Source organism: Lampris incognitus, chromosome 9, assembly GCF_029633865.1.
Source record: "Lampris incognitus isolate fLamInc1 chromosome 9, fLamInc1.hap2, whole genome shotgun sequence".
Taxonomy (NCBI): Eukaryota; Metazoa; Chordata; class Actinopteri; order Lampriformes; family Lampridae; genus Lampris; species Lampris incognitus.
This window is the reverse complement of record NC_079219.1, coordinates 26627867-26653516: the sequence shown is the minus strand read 5'-3', so window position 1 is coordinate 26653516 and position 25650 is coordinate 26627867. Positions and strand designations below refer to the sequence as shown.

The 25650-nt window shown below is 43.0% G+C and overlaps 1 protein-coding gene across 1 annotated transcript; it reads left to right on the top strand.

The window, feature by feature from the left end:
* Window positions 1-768: 768 nt before the first annotated feature.
* On the top strand, window positions 769-24619 carry abhd5a (abhydrolase domain containing 5a). Its single transcript, XM_056285996.1, has 7 exons — window positions 769-844; window positions 11698-11783; window positions 11983-12358; window positions 18760-18914; window positions 20335-20446; window positions 20784-20970; window positions 22037-24619. The coding sequence occupies exons 1-7, from the start codon at window positions 816-818 to the stop codon at window positions 22124-22126; spliced, it is 1035 nt and encodes a 344-aa protein (XP_056141971.1). The 5' UTR covers window positions 769-815; the 3' UTR covers window positions 22127-24619.
* Window positions 24620-25650: the final 1031 nt, after the last annotated feature.

Below are 25650 nucleotides of genomic sequence, written 5' to 3'. Positions count from 1 at the left end.
AGTTAAATGTGATGGATTCTATGTTTTTACATATTACTTGCTGCATATTAATGGAAATACGATGTAGAAACAACCAGTTCGTCTGCTCAACAACCCTCCTTTTTTAAACTGATTGCACTGACAACTAGTTGTGATCGTCGACTTGCTGTAAGTCCTCATTAAAAGTAGAACGAGTAGGATTTGTCGGCGGCGGTTTGTAAACACAACGTTCAAAGTTGGCCCCTCCTCCCCGGCTCAACGTCGCCAGAAGGACACGCCCCATGACCGCAATTGCCGGGACACATGCCAGGCCAGCTCCAGGTCGCTCTTCATCCCCATCCTCTCCTCCAGGGCTCGCCAGCGGGTGAAAGCCAACCCCAGATTCAGGTTGGAACGAGCTCTGTCCACGTGGTGTTTCGGCTCGCTATATTTGCGTCTTTTCGGCGCTGTGTCCACCATTGTTGTAGCGTCCTCTTGGGTTCGTGCTGACGATCTCGAGCTGGCACCTGGTCCCTACGTATTTATAGAGTCCCACTGCCCAAAAGGTTTAACGCCCAGAAACGTCCCGTACACAGCAAAATAAGGAAATGCAGACAGAGGGGCAGGGCCACATACGTCTTGTGGGGTCATAAATCATGATTGAGAGGGATTATTGGATGAGTCTATACATTGATTTTTAGGAAAATTCATACTCGTTCTACCTTTAACCCAACATTACATCAACAGTCAGCGATCTCCTTTTCCACCACTTGACTTTGTTTTTAATGATGTGTTTTGGCTTCAGAGTGGGTCAGCGCATACTGACGTTTTCTGGTGTTCATAGGCTATTCGGCAATATGTTGGGCTACGTGGACAACACATTAAGGTAAACCAGGCTTCTGATCATCCCACAGACACCTAGACACAACTCGGCACTAAGCAGTGTTTCGTGATAGACTGACAGATTTTATTTCTATACCAGCACATGGTTATTTTCATTCAACTTCTGTCCATTTTCAGTTAGATTTGCATGTAATGCTTGAACCAAATCAAAATTAAAAAGCAAAGAAAATCCTTGTGCATGTTCTTTTACAAGGTCTACCGACCTGTCATTAATTCTCTTAAAGCAGGGGTGGCCCAACATTTTTGGTTGTGGACCACATAAAAAAAAGGCGTAATAGACAAAACAATTATTTTCTTAGACCGAACTACACCTACATGAAACTGCTCACAAGGTGTGTAAATTATCTTGAGTAAGAGACATTGTTGTCCAGTTTTTCAAAAGTATTTTTTGGCGCTTTGAGCAACACATTTGAGAAAAGGCAGGCATCTCTATGGCCAATATCTCCAAAACTCGTGAACTGACACCAAAATGATCTAGATGCATAAATAGCACTTCCAAGTAAGAGGAAAAACATGTATTTTTATTTTGGGGTGAACTATCCCTTTAAGCGCTGCCGTTTTTAACCAGTTACACCGCAAGAAAGCTGTTTTTAGATCAGAAAATTAATTTTTAACATAGCTATGACACCACTGAACAGTTTAACTGTTGACATGACAATAGTTTTATTGATGTGCTCACATATTACAGTTGTAATTTCCGTATCTTAAATTCAATTTAGATTAATAGAGTAAAATGCTTGTTCAAAAAGCAGTGCAAAAAAAAAAAGAGCAGGAGAAAAGATCAAGGGACAAGGCAGTCTCCAACATTCCTCCACAACTCTGTGAATACAGTTCATGGCCCATCATCTCAATGATTATGATGCAGTGTGTAAACCTGTAGATAGGCTGTTTGTTAGATATTGTTTTATTACATTTTATTGATTACATTTATGTAATTTGGGTTGTCAGCACATCAAATACTGTCATACATTTACTCTCACTCCATGCCAATGAACAACGTGAAGGACTTATATTTCATTTCGTAGTGTCCTCTAACATTACAATCTTTCATCGTCACAAGATTCCTTGCAAATCAAACAAACACTCTACTACTACTACGACTACTACTACTATCAGTTGCTCCCGTTAGGGGGCACCACAGCAGATCATCCGTTTCCATCTCTTCCTGTCCTCTGCATCTTCCTCTGTCACACCAGCCACCTGCATGTCCTCCCTTACCACATCCATAAACCTCCTCTTTGGCCTTCATCTTTTCCTCTTGCCTGGCAGCTCCATATTCAGCATCCTTCTCCCAATATACCCAGCATCTCTCTTCCACACATGTCCAAGCCATCTCAATCTTGTCTCTCTTGCTTTGTCTCCAAACTGCCCAACCTGAGCTGTCCCTCTAATACAGTGGTTCCCAACCTGGGGTCTGCGCACCCCTTGGGGGGGGGGGGGCCTGAGAGCCCAGGGGGTGCGCAAGGCTTTGTCTTCTCCGGGGGGGGGGGGCACCAAAGATCACAGGGGGTGCGCGAGGCTTTTCTGCTCTGAGGTTGTCAAAGTGCACATGTTAAATAAAAGCATAATAACTCACTTACTGGATAATTTATTTTATACAAAAGTCTGTATATAAAAATATTTTAAAAGATACATTTTTGGTCCCCTCCCCCTTCTAAAATGTAGTTGGGGCTACACCTAGTAACCACACCTCTGTGACCTGTCAATCTGCGCTATCAAACTGAGCAGGCAGTGTTGTCAGGTAGCTACTCAGCTAGCAGCTAATGTTAGCTCATCTTGGTTTGTTCCTGCAGTCAGCAGCAGCACCTTATGAATGAAACAACTTGGCTGAGAAACATAAAAGTGCAGATGACTCAGTGTCAAGTAAGGTAAGGCTTTATTTCAAGAGCTACCTTAACTTTGGTTTTATGGAAGGACAAGAAAAGTCTCGGCCAGAATGTGTCATGTGTAATGAGAAACTAGCTAATGACAGCATGAAGCCAATCAAAATGAAACGACACCAAGAGACAAAACATCAAGAGACTATTGGTGAAAGTCGGGAATATTTTGAGAGGAAAAGCCGTTGGTGCTATCAAGAAGATCCACCAACATCAGAAAAGCATTTGAACGAGCAGGCAGTGATTTGCACAGAGCCACGGACGCATCATTTGAGTGTTCGCTATTAATTGCCAAGGCTACAAAGCCACAAACTGTTGGAGAGCAGCTTATCAAACCCGCCTGTTTGAAAATTGTAGAGAGGCTGTGTGGCCCACACGCGGTTGATAAAGTGAAAACCGTCCAATGTCTGACAACACCGTCAAAGACAGAATTGATAAAATGGCTGGAGACTGTCAGAACCAGCTGCACGAGAAGCTTAGGGATGTTCCCTTTGCCAGTTGGATGAAACGACAACAGTGTCACATGAGTTCGTGCTCATTGTTTATGTTCAGTATGTTGATGGTGATGACTTGAAACAAGACATTCTTATGCCTGCCAGTCTAACCACAACAACAACAGGCCAGGATATTTTTATGGCTGTGGACTCCTACCTCTCATCCAACAATCTGCCCTACCAGAACCTTGCTGCATGCTGCACGGGTGGAGCTGCAGCTATGATGAGCTTGCTGACCTTCAAGCCAGCTCGGTGTCAAAGAAATATTTCCAGGAGAATGGATACAAAAAGTTTTGGATAGTCAAAGGACAGGCTGTTGCACCCAAACTGGCCAAACACACAGTTAAAAGGGTTATTCTCCCATTCATTTAACACTACATATCTGTCTGAGACAGCCTTCAGTGCCCTTGTAACAATAAAAACAAAAGCCCGCAACAGACTTGATGTACACCAGGACTTTAGGCTGGCTGTCACAAGCATCGCACCTGACATCCCATCCCTGGTCAAAGGTATGCAAGCCCAAGGTGGCCATTAGTTTCTGAATGAACAGAATGGCACAGACTCAGTAAAAAAAAGTAAGCAAGAAGTTATTGTTATTGTGTGTGCCAAAATAACACACACTGCCTGTCAAAAAAACAAACAGTGTTATGAGTTTATGAATGAACAGTATGGTACAGACTCAGTAAAAAATGTAAGGAAGAAATTATTGTTGTTGTGACTGTGTGAGCCAAATAACACATACTGCCTGTCAAAAAAAAAAATAGTGTTAGTGTTTATGAATGAACAGGATTTTACTCAGTAAAAATGTTACTGTTAGAGCCAAAATGAACATAGGCCTACTGTCTGTCAAAAAACAGTGTTCACAAATTTACATGATGTGCATGTGGATGTCAGATTACAACAGCACCAATGTGCTGTTTCAATGAGCCTGAGTCAGATGAAAACTAGTTGTCATCTAACCTGATTTAGAATGTAATTGAAGAGTAGTAAACTTGGTACTAGGAAGGTACAATTGCATATTATTGTAAAGGATGTAGCGAATTCGGGGGGCAGACCGGGAACCGCCGCAGCTGGGATGCGAACCCGGATCTCCCGCACCACAGGCGACTACGTTAACCAGTTGACTAAAGGGTCCGACCCGTTAGCCAAGGGCTAGCTAGTCTGTTTATCCGTGCACGTTAGATTACCCCCCTCCTTTGGGAAGTGCATCCCCGCGCTTCAGCATATCAGCTCCCTCACGCCTCTGGGCGCACGTGGCCTCACGGTCTCACCAGCCCACTTCTGACACCAATGTAGCGAATTCGGGGGGGGGCAGCCAGGAACCGCTGCAGCCCGGACGCGAACCCATGTCTCCCACACCACGGGCGACTACGCTAACCAGTCGACTACAGTGTCCGACCCTTTTCATCTAACCTGAGTTAGATTTTCATCTGAATTTAATCTAATCTGAGTTAGATTTTCATTTGACTCATTGAAACATCAACATAAACATGTGTTGTTTCAATGAGCCTGAGTCAGACTAACCACAACAGGCCTACTCTGATGGGTTGTAAGATGACAACAGTATTCAATAGTATTAATAATTTGATGTTTCAATGAGCCTGAGTCAGATGACAACAGGCCTACTCAGTTGGATTGTTAAAAGAAAAAAATGTTCAGCTTATACAAGACGAGACATTTAAACACAGATGTTCTGAGGATGGAAACGAGATATTCATTGAAGACAAAGGTGGAAAAAACTATAATTGATGTTAATTTTTACAAATAAATATTTGGAATGAATCAATTTTCTCTTGGTGTCTGTGTGCGGGCCGGGGGCTCAGCTTTTCTTAGAAACAAGTGGGGGGGGGGGCTCCAAGAAAAAAAGGTTGGGAACCACTGCTCTAATATAATTCCTAATCCTGGCCAGCTTGGTCACCCCCAACGAAAATCTTAACATCTTCAACTCTTCAACTCTGTCGCCCCCAGCACTGCCTGCTGTCTTTTCATCAGTGCCACTGCCTCCAAACCATACAACACAGCTGGTTTCACTACCATTTCACCATTTCACAGTGGGTCAGTAGTTAGCATTTTTGCCTCACAGCAAGAAGGTCCTGGGTTTGAACCCCAGGCCATCTCGGGTCCTTTCTATATGGAGTTTGCATATTGTCTCCGTGTCTGCATGGGTTTCCTCCGGGTGCTCTGGTTTCCCCCTACCATTAAAAAGACATGCATGTTAGGGTTAATACTCCCGTCTGTGCCCCTGACCAAGTCAGTGGAAAGAAGAACTGGAATTGGTCCCCGGGCACTGCAGCTGCCCACTGCCCAAATGGGTTAAATGCAGAGAACAAATTTCATTGTAACCTGTACAATGACAAAAAATAAAGTGCCTTTCTTTATTTTTCCTCTTGTAATTCTTCCCTTTCACTCCTGCTGGTACCTCTGTGTTGCAAATCACTCCTGGCACTCTACTCCACCCACTCCATCCTGCCTGGACTCTCTTCTTTGACCTTTGAACAGTTGACCCCAAGTATTTCAACTCATCCACCTTCATCACCTCTACTCCTTGCATCCTCACCATTCTGCTGTCCTCCCTCTCATTCATGCATATGTATTCCGTCTTGCTCCTATGGACTTTTATTCCTCTTCTCTCCAGTGCATACCTCCGCTTCTCCAGGCTCTCTTCAACCTGCTCCCGACTCTCACTACAAATCACAATGTCATCTGCGAACATCATAGTCCATGGAGACTCCTGCCTGAGCTCGTCTGTCAACCTGTCCATCACCATTGCAAACAAGAAAGGGATCAGAGCTGATCCTTGATGTAATCCCACCTCCACCTTGCACCCATCCGTCAGTCCTACTGCACACCTCACCACTGTCACACTGCCCTCATACATATCCTGCACCACTCCTACATACTTCTTTGCCACTCCTGACTTCCTCATACACCACACCACTTTTCTCAGCACCGTCATATGCTTTCTCTAAGTCCACAAAGACACAATGTAACTCCTTCTGACCTTCTCTATACTTCTCCATCAACATTCTCAAAGTAAACATCACTTCTGTAGTGCTCTTTCATGGCATGAAACCATACTGCTGCTCGCTAATCGTCACCTCCTCTTAACCTAGCTTCCACTACTCTTTCCCATATCTTCATGCTGTGGCTGATCAACTTTATACCTCTGTAGTTGCTACAGCTCTGCACAACACCCTTATTCTTGAAAATTGGTATGAGTATGCTTCTTCTCCACTCCACAAGCATCCTCTCACTTTCCAAGATTGTGTTAAACAATCTAGTTAAAAACTCCACTGCCCAACACGGGGATCTCTGGTTTGTATCCCCATGTTACCTCCGGCTTGGTCGGGTGTCCCTGCAGACACAATTGGCCATGTCTGCGGCGGTGGGAAGCCGGATGCAGGTATGTGTCCTGGTCGCTGCACTAGCACCTCCTCTGGTCAGTTGGGGGTGCCTGTTCTGGAGGGAGGGGGAACTGGAGGGAGAATAGCATGATCCTCCCACGTGCTATGTCCCCCTGGCGAAACTCCTTCACTCCATCCGTCCATCCATTCCAAACCACTCAGGGTCACGAGGATGCTGGAGCCTATCCCAGCAGTCATTGGGCGGCAGGCAGGGAGACACCATCAGGTGAAAAGAAGCGCTGGCGACTGCACATGTATCAGTGGAGACATGTGGTGGTCTGTAGCCCTCCCCGGATTAGTAGAGGGCATGGAGCAGCGACCGGGATGGCTCAGAAGAGTGGGGTAATTGGCTGGGTACAATTGGGGAGAAAAATTGGAAAAAATCCAAAACAAAAAAACTCCACTGCCATTTCTGCTAAACATCTCCATGCCTCCACAGATAAAGGTGCATCTCAAAAAATTAGAATATTGTGGAAAAGTTCATTATTTTCCGTAATTTAATTCAAAAAGTGAAACTTTCATATATTCTAGATTCATTGCACATAAAGTGAAATATGTCAAGCCTTTTTTGTTTTAATCTTGATGATTACGGCTTACAGCTCATGAAAATCCAAAAATCCAGTATCTCAAAGTATTAGAATATTACATAAGACCAATCAAAAAAAGGATTTATAATGCAGAAATGTTGACCTGAAAAGTATGTTCATTTATGCACTCAATATTTGGTTGGGGCTCCTTTTGCACAAATTACTGAGTCAATGCGGCATGGCATGGAGACAATCAGCCTGTGGCACTGCTGAGGTGTTATTGAAGCCCAGGTTGCTTTGATAGCAGCCTTCAGCTCGTCTGCATTGTTGGGTCTGGTGTCTCTCATCTTCCTCTTGACAATACCCCATAGATTCTGTATGGGGTTCATGTCAGGCGAGTTGGCTGGCCAATCAAGCACAGTAATACCATGGTAATTAAACCAGTTACTAGTAGTTTTGGCACTGTGGGCAGGTGCCAAGTCCTGCTGGAAAATGAAATCAGCATCTCCATAAAGCTTGTCAGCAGACAGAAGCATGAAGTGCTCTAAAATCTCCTGGTAGATGGCTGCATTGACTCTGGGCTTGATGAAACACAGTAGAACAACACCAGCAGAAGACATGGCACCCCAAATCATCACTGACTGTGTCTGTGAATGTTCTCATTCATCCAGGTCATGGTTATCCAAAGGAGTTGAATCAAGTGCAACTGGACTTGGTATATATCCGTGAAGACGTTTCGCCTCTCATCCAAGAGGCTTCCTCAGTCCGTGCCTTTCTGACTAGACCAAGCTAGTCTAACTGGCTGGTGATGAGACTTAAGAATTTATCCTCTTTGGAGTTGTTGTCAGAGCTATAGATGTCCATGGCTCTTTGTGTTCCGATGTTTACGATGGGCGTGGCCAAACATCGGTACACAAAAGAGCCACTCATATCTATGGCTCTGTTAGCGATGGGCATTGGTAAACATCGGAACACAAAGAGATATATACCAAGTCCAGTTGCACTTGATTCAACTCCTTTGGATCACTGACTGTGGAAACTTCACACTGGACTTCAAGCAACTTGGATTCTGTGCCTCTCCACTCTTCCTCCAGACTCTGGAACCTTGATTTCCAAATGAAATGCAACATTTACTTTCATCTGAAAAGAGGACTTTGGACCACTGACCAACGGTCCAGTTCTTTTTCTCCTTAGCCCAGGTAAGACACTTCTGACGTTGTCTGTGGTTCAGGAGTGGCTTGACACTTGTAGCCCAGTTCCTGGGCACGTCTGTGCATGGTGGCTCTTGATGCACTGACTCCAGCCTCAGTCCACTCCTTGTGAAGCTCCCCCAAGTTCTTGAATCAGCCTTGCCTGACAATCCTCTCAAGGCTGCGGTCATCCCTGTTGCTTGTGCACCTTTTCCTACCACACTTTCTATGGATATGTTTTGATACAGCACTCTGCAAATAGCCAGCCCTTTCAGCAATGACCTTCTGTGGCTTATGGGGTATTGTCAAGAGGAAGATGAGAGACACCAGACCCAACAATGCAGACGAGCTTAAGGCCACTATCAAAGCAACCTGAGCCTCCATAACACCTTGGCAGTGCCACAGGTTGATTGCCTCCATGCCCCGCCGCATTGATGCAGTTATTCGTGTGAAAGGAGCCTCAACCAAATATTGAGTGCATAAATGAACATATTTTTCAGAAGGTCGGCATTTCTGTATTATAAATCCTTTTTTATTGGTCTTATTTAATCTAATATTTTGAGATACTGGATTTTTGATTTTCATGAGCTGTAAGCCGTAATCATCAAGATTAAAACAAAAAAAAGGCTTGACATATTTCACTTTATGTGTAATGAATCTAGAATATATGAAAGTTTCACTTTTTGAATTAAATTACGGAAAATAATGAACTTTTCCACAATATTCTAATTTTTTGAGATGCACTTGTATGTCATCTGGACTAACCACTTTTTCACTCTTCATCCTCTTCATAGCTGCCCTCACTTCCTCCATGCTAATCCACTGCACTTCCTGATTCACTATCCCCACATCATCCAACCTTCCCCCTCACTCTCTCACAAATCAAACAAACATTTCTATGAAAAAGTATTCATTTTCTCACCATGTCTGAAAATTTCAGCACTCCTTTGCTATTTTCTGTCTCTTCCATTCCGCCATGTTTAATCAACTAAGGTAAATTTATATTTTTTTTAAATGATGTAAATGTTTTCATCGATGAGTAATCAATGCAATGGTAGCCTATCCATCCATCCATTATCTAAGCCGCTTATCCCAATCGGGGTCACGGGGATGCTGGACATTGGGCGGCAGGTGGGGAGACACCCTGAACAGTCCATCACAGGGCCCTAATAATGATAATAATAATAATAATAATAATAACAACAAGCATTTTATTTAAAAGCACCTTGAATGACACTAAAGGTCACCTTATATCAAATTGCAGCGACATCTAGTGTTGAAACTATTAAGTGCAATGTACATACAGTGCAGTTTATGTTAGAGACTGTTCTAATTGGCTATATTCCATTTTCTTTTAAAAATTCACGTCGGGCCATTTAAAAACCGGCAACGAGCCAGAGTTGGCCCATGGACCGTAGGTTGGCCATGCCTAAGCATGACCTAGACTGGCTAGGACCTACCTTGACCATAAATGAAAACGCAAACCGTTGTGCAAACAACAAAATATAATTGCAAAATATAATTGCAAATAGGCAAAATGCTTTTCTCTACCCAAATTTAGATCGCCCTTCAAATGTATGAATAAAATTTCCTTAAAAAAAATTAAATGCAGAGAAACAATAGATAAAATGTAGAAAACATTATTTACACATGTCCCTTATGTATTACAAGCTACATTATGGTAAACCATAAATGTCTTTTTACCTACCACGCTGGTATCTGAAGAAAATAATTCTGGCTAAATTTGTTCAAAAAAATCCATAATGAAAATGTGAGCCGCTTTAAACATGATTTGTACGAATACTGTACAAATTGATAGTAGCTGATTGTGCAAATTGATATATTTGTTAGTATTGGTATTTGTGACTAATAATGACATTTGCGGTTTGCTGTTCTCATTTGTGATGCGTAAATTAATAAATATATCTGAATAGCAATGTATAGCCATATTATTTAATGAGATACAATTTGAGCTGAGGTTTAAGCGAAGATTTATTACTGTACCAAATGTGCTCTTTGAACATCTCTTCAATAGATGCTCTGTGTTTTCTCAGACATTTCTAAAAAAAATAAGAAAATATCGATACACTTGAGTATCACGATTTATCGTTCACAATATTCCATCATTTTCAAAAAAACTACCGATTCGTAAGATTACATACATAGACGTGTTTCAGTGACACTTCCTCAGTGTTGTTTACATTTTGACCACTCGGTGGCAGCTGCAGCAGGCGTCGCCAGTGCCACGTTAGCTATGGCTCTGATTATTCTGATTTTTATGTATAGTGAGGTGTTTTCTTAAAGACATTTTACTAAATTTTTGACAAAATGTTGCAATATAACAGTGTTTGTAGTATCATAATATATCACAATATATTGAACTGTGACACTTAACATGATACAAATCAAGTTCCTGCCAATACACAGCCCTATCCATCCTGCCCAGTAGTCTGCTTCAGCTGGTATACAGTGTCTGCCCAACCCAACAGTCATTTAACAGCTCCATAACTTTTTGTCTTTACATTGAGGGTTTTTTTTTCTTTCGGTAGCAGTTCAGAGCAATATCAGACAGGGCCAACACAATAGATTTCCCAAGCTGATAAACTAGCATAATAAAAGTGCTTATTGCATTTCTGGTGGATGCATCCATTCACTACTTGGTTGAAGCCGTGTCCCCTGCCTGTCCTTGTCTACAATGAGCACAAATTGCCCAGCAAACCCAGGAGAAACATATTTTATAATATATAAAATACCCCACATTTCACACCAGTTATGCCTGATCAAAGACTGTGTTAGGGTTGATCGTGTGCAGAAATGTATTTTTCTTAGAAAAAAGAGCTCAGTGATTCATTGGCTGAATGAATAACATATAGGGTTAGTAAAGTTTAATCACTACCTCTTATCTTAATGGAGATGCTGTTTGTTGTAAATAAGAAAATGTTTTATATCGGCCTTGTTGACGAAACACAAATTGAACAACAAAAATATTGCATGAAATTGTGTACCTGGAATTCAGCCATGGTGTCACAGCCAAACTAACCTTCTAGCTTCCTCTTGCAACTGCTCCCATATTATGAATTAAACACCTGTGTACAAAAATAGATTATATGACAAATTAGTAATTCACTTGGGTAAGGTGTAGCCTAGTACGTATGCATGCTTAACTGCTTAAAGTTACGGCAGCCATTTCGAAGCAGAGGCCTACACCGCCCTTATCCGTTTATTTCTCAAGTGTGTTTAGGCATAGTCCAATATCACTGGCACAGTTTGTGTTCTGTTTTTACTGAGACATGTGCTCAGAAAGTTGAAAATGGATATAGATGTAGTCTTTCTTTTCTGTGTAGGTGGTGGTGGATCCCCAACTGGCTCCCATCATGGTGTCCCACCTCTCAGAATCAGCTGAGGACAGCAGAAGACAAGATGCTGGGATGTAAGTACCAGTTTACTATCTCATGCTATACTTTCTAGCTTTCTGATTATATTCTACTGACTCAATTCAGACAGTGTACAGTGTTTCAAGTGCTGAGGTCTTGAATTGTTCATCCTTAGTAGAATGCTAAAATTAATTGTTGTCATAGAAAAAGCAGATGTCGCCTGTCTCTCTCTTCATTTGTCCCCTCTGTTGCCAGGTCTGGAAAGCAATTTCTCCAAAGAGTATATCCCCATCTCCAACGACAACCACCTGTGGACCCTGAGCTTTAAAAGAAGTGATACAGAACACAAAACACCGCTGGTGCTGCTCCATGGGTTTGGAGGAGGCGTGGGTCTCTGGGCGCACAACCTTAATGTCCTCTCCAAGCATCGGCCCATCTACGCCTTTGACCTGCTGGGCTTCGGCCAGAGCAGCAGACCCACGTTCTCTGCGGACGCCCAAGAGGCTGAGGATTTATTCGTGGAGTCGATAGAGCTGTGGAGGGCTAAAGTTGGCTTGGAGGCCATGATCCTGCTGGGACACAACCTGGGAGGATACCTGGCATCTTCCTACTCTCTTAGATACCCTGATAGGTAGGGGGGTGTAATGTTAAGATATTTCATACCCACAGGCTTGTGTTTGAGTGTTTTTGTTCAATAGTGATCTTTTCTCCCTTTGTATGCTGAAATCAATGAGATGAGGATGCACTGAGTTTACTAAATATTCGACCAGTGGGGTTTCGATCAAGTCCTGGCAGGCGTGAACGAACTGCAGCAAAACAGTGGGCGGTACAGTATAAGTGAAGGGAGCCCAAACCAGCAGCAATCAGCATTTTCTCTTTAAGACAAATATGGTGAACTGGGCTTTTATTGTGGTAATGGGATTTGGATGTGAATTTGAGGTGGCTTTCGCTAGCCTTTACTGTTATTCTACTGTCACTCTTTTTTTCTCTATTTTTTTTCTTCTCTCTTTTTCTCCCCAATTGTATCCGTCCAATTACCCCACTCTTCCAAGCCAAGCCATCCTCCTCTGCTGATCCGAGGAGGGCTGCAGACTACCACATGCCTCCTCCGATACATGTGGAGTCGTCAGCCGCTTCTTTTCACCTGACAGTGAGGAGTTTCTCCAGGGGGACGTAGCACATGGGAGGATCACACTATTCCCCCCAGTTCCCCCCCCCCCGAACAGGCACCCCAACCGACCAGAGGAGGCGCTAGTGCAGCTCCCAGGACACATACCCACATCCGGCTTCCCACCCGCAGACACGGCAAATTCTTTTCTGCAGGGACGCCCGACCAAGCCGGAGGTAACACGGGGATTCAAACAGACGATCCCCGTGTTGATAGGCAACGAAATAGACTGCCACGCCACCCGGATGCCACTACTGTCTCTCTTGAAAGATGGATTTACTATATGAAGAATAGAAAGAGCCAATGTTAGAATGCAATCACCCAAAGGTAAATGGTTTAAATTGCTTTGCTTGAAACAATCACACCACAATAAACTGAAAATGTGAAGGTCATGTCACAGATAGATAACTGACATTTAAAACAGAAAAGAATGTTTTCTTTTTTGTCCCTTTTGCCATTTGAGAGTTGTATTCAAATGAGGCCTTGTGTAAACCCTGTGAAGGAAGATCTTAGAGGGAAATGTACTATGGCACCTCAGATACCAAAAAGCCAAATATCATGAGGGTGCAAATATGCGGCTTATCTGACAAACTCAATGCTAGAGTCTGCTTCTCCTTCACACTCCATTATGCTTACAATACATTTGTTTGTAATGCATAACAGATCGAGATTTTTCATTCTCTTTCTGAACTTAGCTATTTCTATTGGCCCAAAAACTAACTCCTGTCAACTGTAAATTGAGCAGATTGTTATAGTTTCTTCCGAAGTTGTGTTTCTGTGGATTACGTTTATATAGGGCTTTTATCTAGACACCCAAAGCGCTTCACATTGAAGGGGGGAAACTCACCTCGACAACCACCTGGCAGCCAAGGCAGCCATTTGGCACCACTATAGTTGGTGGACACCAACGATGTGACACTCTGAAGGAAATGAGAGGAAAGTAAATGAAAAAATATCAGAATACATTACCCTTTCATTCTGATGTGGAATCTTAAGTGTATTATTATTATTATTTTATTTTTTGGAATTTCCCCCCTTTTTCTCCCCAATTGTACTTGGCCAATTACCCCACTATTCCGAGCCGTCCTGGTCGCTGCTGCACCCCCTCTGCTGATCTGGGGAGGGCTGCAGACTACCACATGTCTCCTGCGATACATGTGGAGTCACCAGCTGCTTCTTTTCACCTGACAGTGAGGAGTTTTGCCAGGGGGACATAGCATGTTGGAGGATCACCCTATTCCCCACAGTTCCCCCTCCCCCCTGAACAGGCGCCCTGACCAACCAGAGGATGCGCTAGTGCGGTGACCAGGACACATACCCACATCGGGCTTCCCATCCGCAGACACGGCCAATTGTGTCTGTAGGGATGCTCGACCAAGATGGAGGTAACATGGGGATTTGAACTGGTGATCCCCATACTGGTAGGCAACGGAATAGATCGCTATGCTACCCAGACGCCCCCAAATGTATTATCTAAACAACAAAAAATAAAGGTAGAAAGCAAAGTGCTTCACTAAAATCAGGTCTTTGTTCTCGATATGGAAAGTCTTAAGAAGAAATGGCAAGGATGCATCCCAGCCAAACAATAAACAAATTCTGACATCAGTACTTCAGCCATGCCTGGTTATGTTAGTGGATTGAGAGATTCGTAACAGAAGTCCGTCTGTCTATTATCGATACCGGCTTAATCCAGTTCAGGGTCACAGTGGGGTGGGGCCTATCCCAGCATGCATTGGGCAGAAGGCAGGGAGACATCGTGGTCAGTTTGCCAGTCCATCACAGAGCCCACACACATGGTCACTCACACCTATGGACACCTAATATGAATGTCTTTGGACTATGGGAGGAAACTGCAATACCTGAAAGAAACCCACATAAACACAAGGAGAACATGCAAACTCCACACACATGGACTGGAACTGAACCCAGGACCGTCTTGCTGATACAGAGCAGTGCTAAGAGCTGTGCTCAACCAAAGCAGGTGAAGAAATGTGGAGGTGGGTGGCCAAGTTCCAGATGGGCTGTTAGATATAATGGAGTTTGACAAGGAAGAAGACTCTCCCATAGATCTTGTAGCACCTAGCAGCATCTTTGCACCCTTGTGATGTTTGGCTCCTTCTGCAACTGTCGAAAGGCAAATGAAAAATGCAAACACTAAACGGCAAATTGGACTAAAGCTAAAAAAATTAAATAAAAATACTAAACTTTTCTCCTTTTTTAAGTTTGAATAACCTATGATTTGACTTTCACATGTTCAGTTTTTGGAGGCATGTTTGTTCCAAGCAAAGCAATTAGTAATGAAGCACTTACCCTTTAACTATTGCTTTTTTTTATTAATCTTGGGCCTTTCAATTCTCCATATTACCATATTGTCTGGTAACAAAATAAGACTTATTTATAGTGCGAATTGTTTCCCTTTTGAAATCTTATTTATGATCCGCATATTTGACTTGGCAAAGATTTTATGCCGGATGCCCTCCCTGATGCAACCCTCCCCATTTATCTGCGCTTGGGACCGGCACTAAGAATGCACTGGTTTGTGCATCCTCAGTGGCTGGGTTAAAGCAATGGGGATGGACAGGTTGACAGACAAGATCAGGCAGGAGTCTCCATGGACGATGATGTTGACGGATGACATTGTGATCTGTAGCAAGAGTAGGGTGCAGGTTGAGGAGAGCCTGGAGAGGTGGAGGTATGCACTGGAGAGAAGATGAATGAAAGTCAGTAGGAGCAAGATGGAATACCTATGCGTGAATGAGAGGGAGGACAGTGGAATGGTGAGGATGCAAGGAGTGGGCGTGACGCAGGCATATGAGATTAAATACTTGGGGTCAATTGTCCGAAGTAACAGGGAGTGCAGGAGACAGGTGAAGAAGAGAGTGCAGGCAAGGTGGAGAAGAGTGTCAGGAGTGATTTGCAACAGAAGGGTACCAGCAAGAGTTAAAGGGAAGGTTTACAAGATGGTTGTGAGACCAGCTATGTTATATGGTTTGGAGACAGTGGCACTGATGAAAAGACAGGAGGCGGAGCTGGAGGTGGCAGAGTTGAAGATGCGAAGATTTTCACTGGGAGTGACGAAGAAGGACAGGATTAGGAATGATTATATTAGAGGGACTGCTCAAGTTGGACGGTTTAGAGACAAAGGAAGAGAGGCAAGATTGCGATGGCTTGGACATGTGTTGAGGAGAGATGCTGGGTATATTGGGAGAAGGATGCTGAATATGGAGCTGCCAGGGAAGAGGAAAAGAGGAAGGCCAAAGAGGAGGTTTATGGATGTGGTGAGGGAAGACATGCAGGTGGCTGGTGTGACAGAGGAAGATGCAGAAGACAGGAAGAAATGGAAACAGATGATCTGATGTGGCGACCCCTAGCGGGAGCAGCCAAAAGTAGTAGTAGTAGTAGTAGTAGTAGTAGTAGTAGTAGTAGTAATAGTAGTTTCCCTTTTGAATTCTTGATTGAAAGGCTCAAAAAGTACAAATACAGCAGTTCCATTAGTAAATAATGGAAAACAGACTTAGATATCATCTCACAGTACCATTCTCAATGGGGGAAAAAATACATGCAAGAGTGTTGACTAACTACCAGTCACATTCAAAACATTCTGAACGAGGGGGAAAAAAAGCTTTCAATCACTGTAATGATTTAGAAGTTGTGTATTAATTCACAAGAAAATTACAAACATAATTTGAATACACCTTTCAAGGCCTCACTTTAGTGGTCTTTTGAGTAATGTTATGCCCCAAATCATTACTAAGATGAGCATCTATAAAGAATATAGTTGTATCAGTGTGCCTATAGGTGCAGTCAGCCTTGGATAACAGCAGTGTCCTCCACACTTCTCTCCTCCTCCCGCTGGGTTGCATCTCCTGAATCATCACCTTTTACTGCATCCCTAAAGTCATGAGTTTCCAGCAGGCAACCGGCCCTCCCCGAGGCACGCTTGATAAAATGTCCTCAATACCATATCTCTCCTCCATCAGTAATGCAAACACATCCTGTCTTCCTGTCCTTGTATTGTTATCTCAGTCTTCCACATGGCCTTCAAGTTATACCACAAGATGCTCTTAACCAGGGAAATATGTCTCAGTGTTAAACTGAACTGCCCGTGTGCTTAATTTCACAATTTTTTTACCAGAGGAACAGGTGTAGGAACAATGGTTACATATGACTTGCTACTGATTGGGAGGGTGGTTAAATACTGAAATACTTGGTTTAATCAGCCATACATTTTATTTTTTTCAAAATTTATTTCTGATTTCTCCCAACTTAGTGGCCAATCGATCCCTCTACTTTAATTCAAACACCCACCCTCGTACATGCGTTCGCCAACTGCATCTCTCCAGCCGGCAGTCTTGAAGGAGACTCGCCACTTTCGTGACAAGGCGAATCCAGGCCGAACCACTGCTTTTTCCGACACACCCAGAGACGCATTCACGTGACGAACACGAGCCGACTTCAGACCCCCTCCCGAAGACAGCATTGCCAATTATTGCTGCTTCATCGAGTCCGGCCATAGTCGGATCTGACGAGACCGGGGCGCGAACTCCTGGTTCCCAGTGGGCAACTGCATCGACACAAAGCCGATGCTTAGACCGCTACACCACTGCGGACCCATCAGCCATACATTTTCAAATGTGAATTGTTATATGGCCATCACTGAATGATGCCACTAAACACCTTCATGCCAGCAAATCTGAACCGTTTTGGGAGAATCAGACAGTAGTTGGAAAAACAAAAAATGATTGCTTAAATGAACTCCAGTTAAATATGTTCTCACTTTTAAAGCATTGTTATACAAGAGAAAATAAAGAATGATACTAAAGGTTAAAAAGTAGAACATTTAAGTCAGAATGAAATTGAAACACTATTATCTATCATCACTTATTACTTTAATCGTCCTGCATTTTGTACTGTCTCCACTGACAAACAAAGGTGAGTATAGGATGTAGAATTCAGTTGGATTTTTTTTAATGGCTCTCCCTAGTTCACCTTCTCGCAGCCAGTGTTTTTTCTGATACTCATGACATTATCAGATGTTCATTTGCATACAACCAATCAAATAAAATCATGAAAGTTGAAACCCCGCCCACTCTTACCACAAACACTTTCTTGTACTTGTCACTCAAAGGCCAGCTCATGGATATTAATGAGGACTAGACCACTCCCTTGCCACGCTTCAGACATTTGAGAATAATTATGAATAAAAGCATTAAAAAAATATATATTACTCATAAATAAAATATTGTTGCTGAAACCTTTTGTGTGCTGTATTAAAGATTTTTTTGGTCGGGGGGTCCTCCTTTTTCTCCCCAATTGTATCCAGCCAATTACCCCACTCTTCTGAGCTGTGCCAGTCGCTGTGCCACCCCCTCTACTGATCCGGGGAGGGCTGCAGACTACCACATGCCTCCTCCGTTTCATGTGGAGTTGCCAGCCACTTCTTTTCACCTGACAGTGAGGAGTTTCAGGGGGACGTAGCGCATGGGAGGATCACTCTATTCCCCCAGTTCCCCCCCCCCGAAAAGATGCGCCGACCAACCAGAGGAGGCGCTAGTACAGCAACCAGGACACATACCCACATCGAGCTTCCCACCTGCAGACACAGCTAATTGTGACTGTAGGGATGCCTAACCACGCCAGAGGTAATACGGGGATTCGAACTGGCGATCCCCATGTTGGTAGGCAATGGAATAGACCACTACGCATCCTGGATGCTCCTTGTATTAAAGATTTTTAATATAAAAAGTTAAATATGATTACTACCTTTGGTCTGACTTTAACAATTTCAAAGATCTATCTGAATAATATACATTTGCTATTACATTGCCGGCTCTTTATTTTCCCCACCTTGGCCTGTCCCATAGAGTGAAGCACATAGTTCTGGTGGAACCGTGGGGTTTTCCTGAGCGACCAGACATGGCGGACCAGGACCGGCCAATTCCAGTGTGGATCAAAGCCCTTGGAGCCATGCTCAGCCCTTTCAATCCCCTGGCCGGATTGCGACTAGTTGGACCACTAGGTAAGGCCTCAAGGTTTGTTTTCATAAAAGTAAAACTGACTTAAGCTCATTAACAGTCTTGTAAAACTAGAGAGACCACTGTTAGTTTACTGTATGTTTGCACCCAGAATATATTGGTAAAGGCGTTAAGAGTCTACTATAGGTCAAATGTAAACTGATTCGATTTAGTATACTACATTTTACATTTACATTTTCTCATTTAGCAGACATGTTTATCCAAAGCGACTTACAAGAGAGTCAGCTATTCGCAGCTATATCTGAGTGTCAACTTCCAGCCATCTTAAAGTACTAAATGGCAATCATACTGTAGCCAAGAGTGCACGTCATGTCAAGTGCAATTAGTGTAAGTGTGCAGCAGGAAGACCGTCAATGGTGGCGTGCGTAACAGATGACTTCACATTAACTGGACAATGCCCCAAACCCATTTCATAGTCATGCTCAGAGACTATCTATGGATAAAGGAGGGTGTGGAAAAGGAACAACGGGGAATAACAAGTTAGCATATAGTACAACTCAGACTGAGCTATTTACACATTTTTTAGTATTTCACAAAACAATAAAAATAAGGGACAATACTACTACTACTGCTGCTACTACTACTACTACTACTACTACTACTAATAATAATAATAAAATAAAGAGATCTAATCAGAAGTCAATATATGTATGTTTTTTTAAATAGTCCAGGCCTGTTTGGTTTTTGGGCGGCACGGTGGCACAGTGGGTAGCGCGGTCGCTTAACAGCAAGAAGGTCCTGGGTTCGAGCCCCAAGATAGTCCAACCTTGGGTGTCATCCCGGGTTGTCCTCTGTGTGGAGTTTGCATATTCTCTCTCTGTCTGCGTGGGTTTCCTCTGGGTACTCCAGTTTCCTCCCACAGTCCAAAGACATGTAGGTCAGTCAGGTGAATTGGCCGTACTAAATTGTCCCTAGGTGTGTGTGTTGGCCCTGTGATGGACTGGCGGCCTGTCCAGGGTGTCTCCCTGCCTGCCACCCAATAACTGCTGGGATAGGCTCCAGCATCCATGCGACCCTGAGAGCAGAATGGATGGATGGATGGAAAGGGAAAGGATTTATGCCTTTTTTTATGTAGTAGCCCAGTTTGTCTCATTTGATCTACACTGCTGTCAGAAAAGCTATTATTTGTTGGACTGCTAAGTAAGGTTGGTCATACGATGAGTAATGATGACCCAGTGACTGCGAAGAAGTGAGACATTTCTCAATTTGCTAGTCTAGATATTGAACAAAAATTATTTCCATCTTGACTCCTCAGTGTCTGTCTGTCCTTAAGTCCTCTAAATGTTTCATTATAAAGTAAAATTATTCAAAAAAAAAATCTCCCAACTCTGAAGCGTACCTCATTTACGATGTCACTTAATGTACTTTAACTTCACCCCCCCCCCCCCCTTGTCATTTTTGCAGGTCCAACTCTGGTTCAGACCCTGAGACCAGACTTTAAGAAGAAGTTCTCTAACTTGTTCAGTGACAACACTGTCTCAGAGTACATCTACCACCTCAATGTGCAAACACCCAGGTGGGGGGGGGGGGGTCACTGTCGGTTTGCCTTCTCTCTCAAGGGTTCCGCTTTCTATCTGTCTATCTATACATCCTGGCCTGGTTGCTGTTGCTCGGTATCTCTCTACTAAAGTATCTGTCTCTGTTTCCTAAAGTTGGACAAATAGGAATCGAATTTAATAGAATGTCTGCGATAGCAATGTTCTTGTTGTTTTAGTTGATATCAGAGTAGGCAGGGGGAAAGGTACCTGCACTAAGTGATTGACACAGAGCATTATTATCCAGTCTTTTTCTGTCGTCGTCTGCATTTCATACACCAGACCTGAGATATTTTATGGTGTTTTGCTCGGTCACAGCGGGGAAACGGCGTTTAAGAACATGACTATTCCCTATGGCTGGGCCAAGAGACCGATGCTGCAGAGGATCGGCCAGATTCGACCGGAGATCCCCATTACTGTTGTGTACGGCTCCCGCTCCAGCATAGATGGAAACTCGGGCAAAATCATCAAGGAAAAGAGGCCAAACTCTCACGTGGAGATCACTGTAAGTTCATTGCCCGCTGGGTATGATAGGGCAGAGTTCTTGGAGAGATATTTTGTGCAGGTTTTATATTCACTGTGTCGTGCCTCCCGTTTTGTTTTTTTGTTTTTTGAAGGTTCTGCTTTAACACCTTTCTTTAATAAATGGTAAACATCTGTAAGCTGAATCCCCTCTGCTTTTTGCTGTAAGAAAGAGAAAAGTTGAGAGCAACATGTGGCCAAATTTGAGTATACACATGTATAAAATGTGTCCCCTTTTCTAGGAACAAAGGATGTGTTGTTCACCCCCACCCTCTTTTTCTCCCCAACTGTATCCAGCCAATTACCCCACTCTTCCGAGTTGTCCCGGTTGCTGCCCCACCCCCTCTGCTGATCCAGAGAGGGCTGCAGACTACCACATGCCTCTTCCAATACATGTGGAGTCGCCAGCCGCTTCTTTTCACCTGACAGTGAGGAGTTTCACCAGGGGGACATAGCGCGTGGGAGGATCATGCTATTCCCCCCAGCCCCCCCCTCCGAACAGGCGCTCTGACCGACCAGAGGAGGCGCTAGTGCAGCAACCAGGACACATACCCACATCCGGCTTCTCACCGCAGACACGGGCAATTGTGTCTGTAGGGATGCCCGACCAAGCCTTAGGTAACACGGGGATTCGAACTGGCGATCCCCGTGTTGTTGGCAATGGAATAGACCATTGTGCTACCCAGACACCCAAGGATGTGTTGTTCCTGTCTCTGTTTTTTATATATTTTGCTTATTTTTTTTCTTGCGTCTACCTGTATTTAGTTTCAACTTCCGGCTTAGTCACATGCCCAATAGTTAAAGGTGTCTCATAAGCTATACTTGGGAAGTGTTTGGGTGTCGTTGGGGGCATGAAGTGATGTTCATCACACATCAAGTGTGTTCTTGTGTGTTTATTTTACAGATAAAAAGTGTCATTAATTGTTTAATATATTTTTCAAAAAGTGCCTCCATAGCCTCATAAGGTCATGAAATAATGTTTGCATTCTCACATATATCTTTTTTTTTTACAACCCTCCTTCCCTCTTTCCATGTCTTCCTCCCTGCAGACTATCCGTGGAGCGGGCCATTATGTTTATGCCGACCAGCCCGACGACTTCAACCACAGAGTTTTACAGGTGTGTGACCAGCTGGACTGATGCAGAGGGAGAACTTTTGGTGAATTTATTCCCATGTACAGTGATCAGAAAGGCTACGGAACCACCCAAAACAAGTGTTGCCTCCTCAGCAGTTTGCATGGATCCCAACATGCTCATTTGTCCCAGGGTACCAGGGCACGTATTTGCAAACATACCTTGCAAAAAAAAAAGCAATGGTCTGATTATTTTTATTCAAAGTACATGTCACAGTGATGTCCGTATTAGTCAGGCCATCTGGCTGCCAACTGTGCACTTCTAGTGTTAAAATCTTGCTGCTGTACAGGCCCTGACGTGAAGTCGGAGATCAGGTAAGTTTGAACCTCTTACTCACTGAGAAGTTGCAGAGCAGAGCAGCTCAGACATTAACCCACCTGGCTCTTCCCTCAGTCGGTGTGTATTTGAATAAAACTACAACACTTCCGTCTGCAATGCGCACACACTCATGCAAACTAAAGCTCAGGTTGTTTTTGTTATTTGTTTTTCACTAGACTTTGCTGTTTTTTGGCTTTCCACTTAGAATTAATTGACAAGTAAGTCATTCTGTACTTTTTTCTTATCCTTTCCATGCAGTGTTAGGAAGAGAACTCCTTGCTACATAAAACGTAAAACCATAAGACAACTTCATACACCACTCTCACAGTATACTGTTGACATACATACTATAATAATATTATTATTATGGCTATTATTATTATTATACTATCCTGTCTAAAAAAAACACCAAAAAAACATAGTATGTATGCTTTCCCTAGTGTGCAAAAAAGCATAATATGGAAATACTGGCTAAAACAGATTGTTGTAGATCCCATTCTAATGAAAGATGTTCCCATATTTTATACTGCATTGGATATTCTTTAAAAGTGTGCAATTTCAAATTTATCCAACACAGCAGAGGAAAAGACCGACTTTGAAAAGCAAAATAGATTTGACCATGTTGGGACAATTCCTTTAGATATTTTAGGTATGAAGTGCCTTTTTCTGTAAATTTCTGACAGATTAAATAATATCAAGTCCCTCGAGAAATTATTTAACTAAAATGAATCTACATTCATCCCCCATGAAATATTATATGGCACCCATATCTTATTCCAACCTCAGCATGAGATAATCAGCATCAGCTCGGGTATTGATTTTTGTTCATTGTTCCAGTATGCTAAGGTGTCCTTTGTTTTAATAATAACTGGTCTTCACGTGACCTTGACGTGCAGACCATGAGGTAGTATTATGACCATGCATTAGCAGTCAGACACGCTGTGGAGCTGGCTGTACAATAATAACCACCTACATTTTGCTCCATAGTCGTGATTATCTGCACAGTTTCTTTTTCACATAGGAGTATTATTTATGTTTGCTGCATTTTTGAATGTCCATTTAAAGTCTTATTTTGTCATTTCAGTAGCCCTTAGTAAGTCCGATTTTTCAGCGGCGATGCTTTCTCATATACAAATTAAGACACAGGTCTGGAGTTACATTTTTCAGGGGGTTAGGGTTGGTAATTGAAATTGTTGGGGAATTAATTTCAAGAACCGAAATCCTAATGACGTTAAATTTGGTACTAAGCCATCCTTAGTACTAAATTGAGTCAAAAGTGTACTAAATCATTTTTCCTTCACCTCGTTGCCTCAATTCTTTTCACATTAAAGACACGTCCCATCCTGCACTCATCAGTTTATAACCTCAGACAAAGCCAATGAAATGGAACATTTTCTGAACTACGCCTTGTCCATTTTTGTGACACCAGCCTAAATTGTTTATACTATTTTACTATTAATATTACTATCAAACTGTGCAATGTTTGTGCCTTTAATGTTTTGGGAAAAAACGAGCATCTAACAGTATCAGTATTGAATTCTGACAAAACTGCTATTTTCAACTGTCTCTCGAAATAGGCCTACTGTCAGTGATTATAGATGGTCAATCTAAGCCTTCATTTTATACATGGTTTGAATGAATTTTATGCCACTCTACCTCTTCTGATGGCGTTGTGTACGTTTTCTGTTTTGCCAGTCTTTACTTCATTTGGCTCTTCTTGACAGATAAAATAAATAGCCATGTCTGTCACAGACAAAGCCATCAAGGCTCAACAGTAGAGACTACAAACTAATAGCTACATGTTATAGGAGTAATGGAAACTGGAAATATGGAGAAATCGGTGACAAATGTTTTTTAGAGAACAGTTTTTACATAAGTGTTTAAATTTTGTGCTGATTCATAACAGGAAATCCTGTTTTCACGGTGGTGTGCGGTGTTCTTCTGAGATAACTCAGCAGGTTTCTTAGCATTATTCCTGTATGTTGGAAACCCAAAGATATGCGTGTCCAATCTCTTCAATGGTGTATACCTATTAAAACCCCGACCTTTATTGTGAAATCATTTGACTTTTGTATCATATTACTTCAAATTATCTGATTGCGAAAAAAAACCCGCTCCCTTCACAAATGCTACGTCTCTCTGTTCTACTGTATTTCCAGTTGCACAGAGAATGTAAATAAAATGCTGTACAACACAGGCTATCTTTCCTGTTTTCTTTCTCATATAACTGAAGTAAATCTAGATTATGTTGGTATTGTGTTTTGACAGCAATGCAACCCTACATCACTCTTCCTTGCCCGTTTTGCTTTTCATTTTAATGGAGTAAAGGTGACATGTTTGTCAATATTTTCTCTCCAGCCCTCATTATTTTACAGCTATCAGCTATCTGGCAGTAAGAGCAATGGTTCCTATTTATCAGTGTTTAGTGGGGGGGGAGCCTCTGTCATATCCCACTGCAGCCACTAGAGGGCACTCATATGTAGATTAGACGATGTCAAGGTTGGCAAAATTTCTCTCTCCCTGTCTCACCCTCAACCCCCCTAAACCTCCCCTTTGTCACCCACACGCAGTCTTACATCAACGTCCAACTCTGCTGCTTGGCACCTATTTATTTGTTGCACGGCAAGCAGGCTGTGTAAGAATGAACGTGATGTGAAACGCCCAACTGGTGGCATAGAACTACACATAGTATATGAAATGAAGGCTGCTGCTCTCATTGCAGTGAGGGTGGATCAGAACAGTTAGCTAGGCCATTGACCAAGGCTGCTGCACTATTAGAGGAAGGAATAAAATGAGAGGATTTGTTTTGATTTTTTTTGCCCCCCATTTCCATTTGTAAAGTTCCCATGAAATCAAAATAGATGTTTAAAGTGTAACTTCTCCCCCAGGTCCGAGGCCAACTCCACCCACTGCATAACTTTTAAAAACGCTAAAAAGGGGCTGGGGGGAGGGGGAGGCAGGAGCATGGGCAGGAGTGGCTGGGGAGATCCGCGAGAAGGGCCCGGCGCGACTCGTCGGCTCGCGGCCGCACCCAGTCCCCTCCACCGGCCTGTCTCCCTGCACAGCGTCGGACACCGATCCCAGTTGTCCGGTGGTGTTTCTACAGCCGTCAAAAGCACAAATCCCAACCATTGTGCCAAACTTGAAAATGATGACATAATATAACTGTAAATTGAGAGAAATTCAAAAGGTTGACAGAAAATATAATAAAG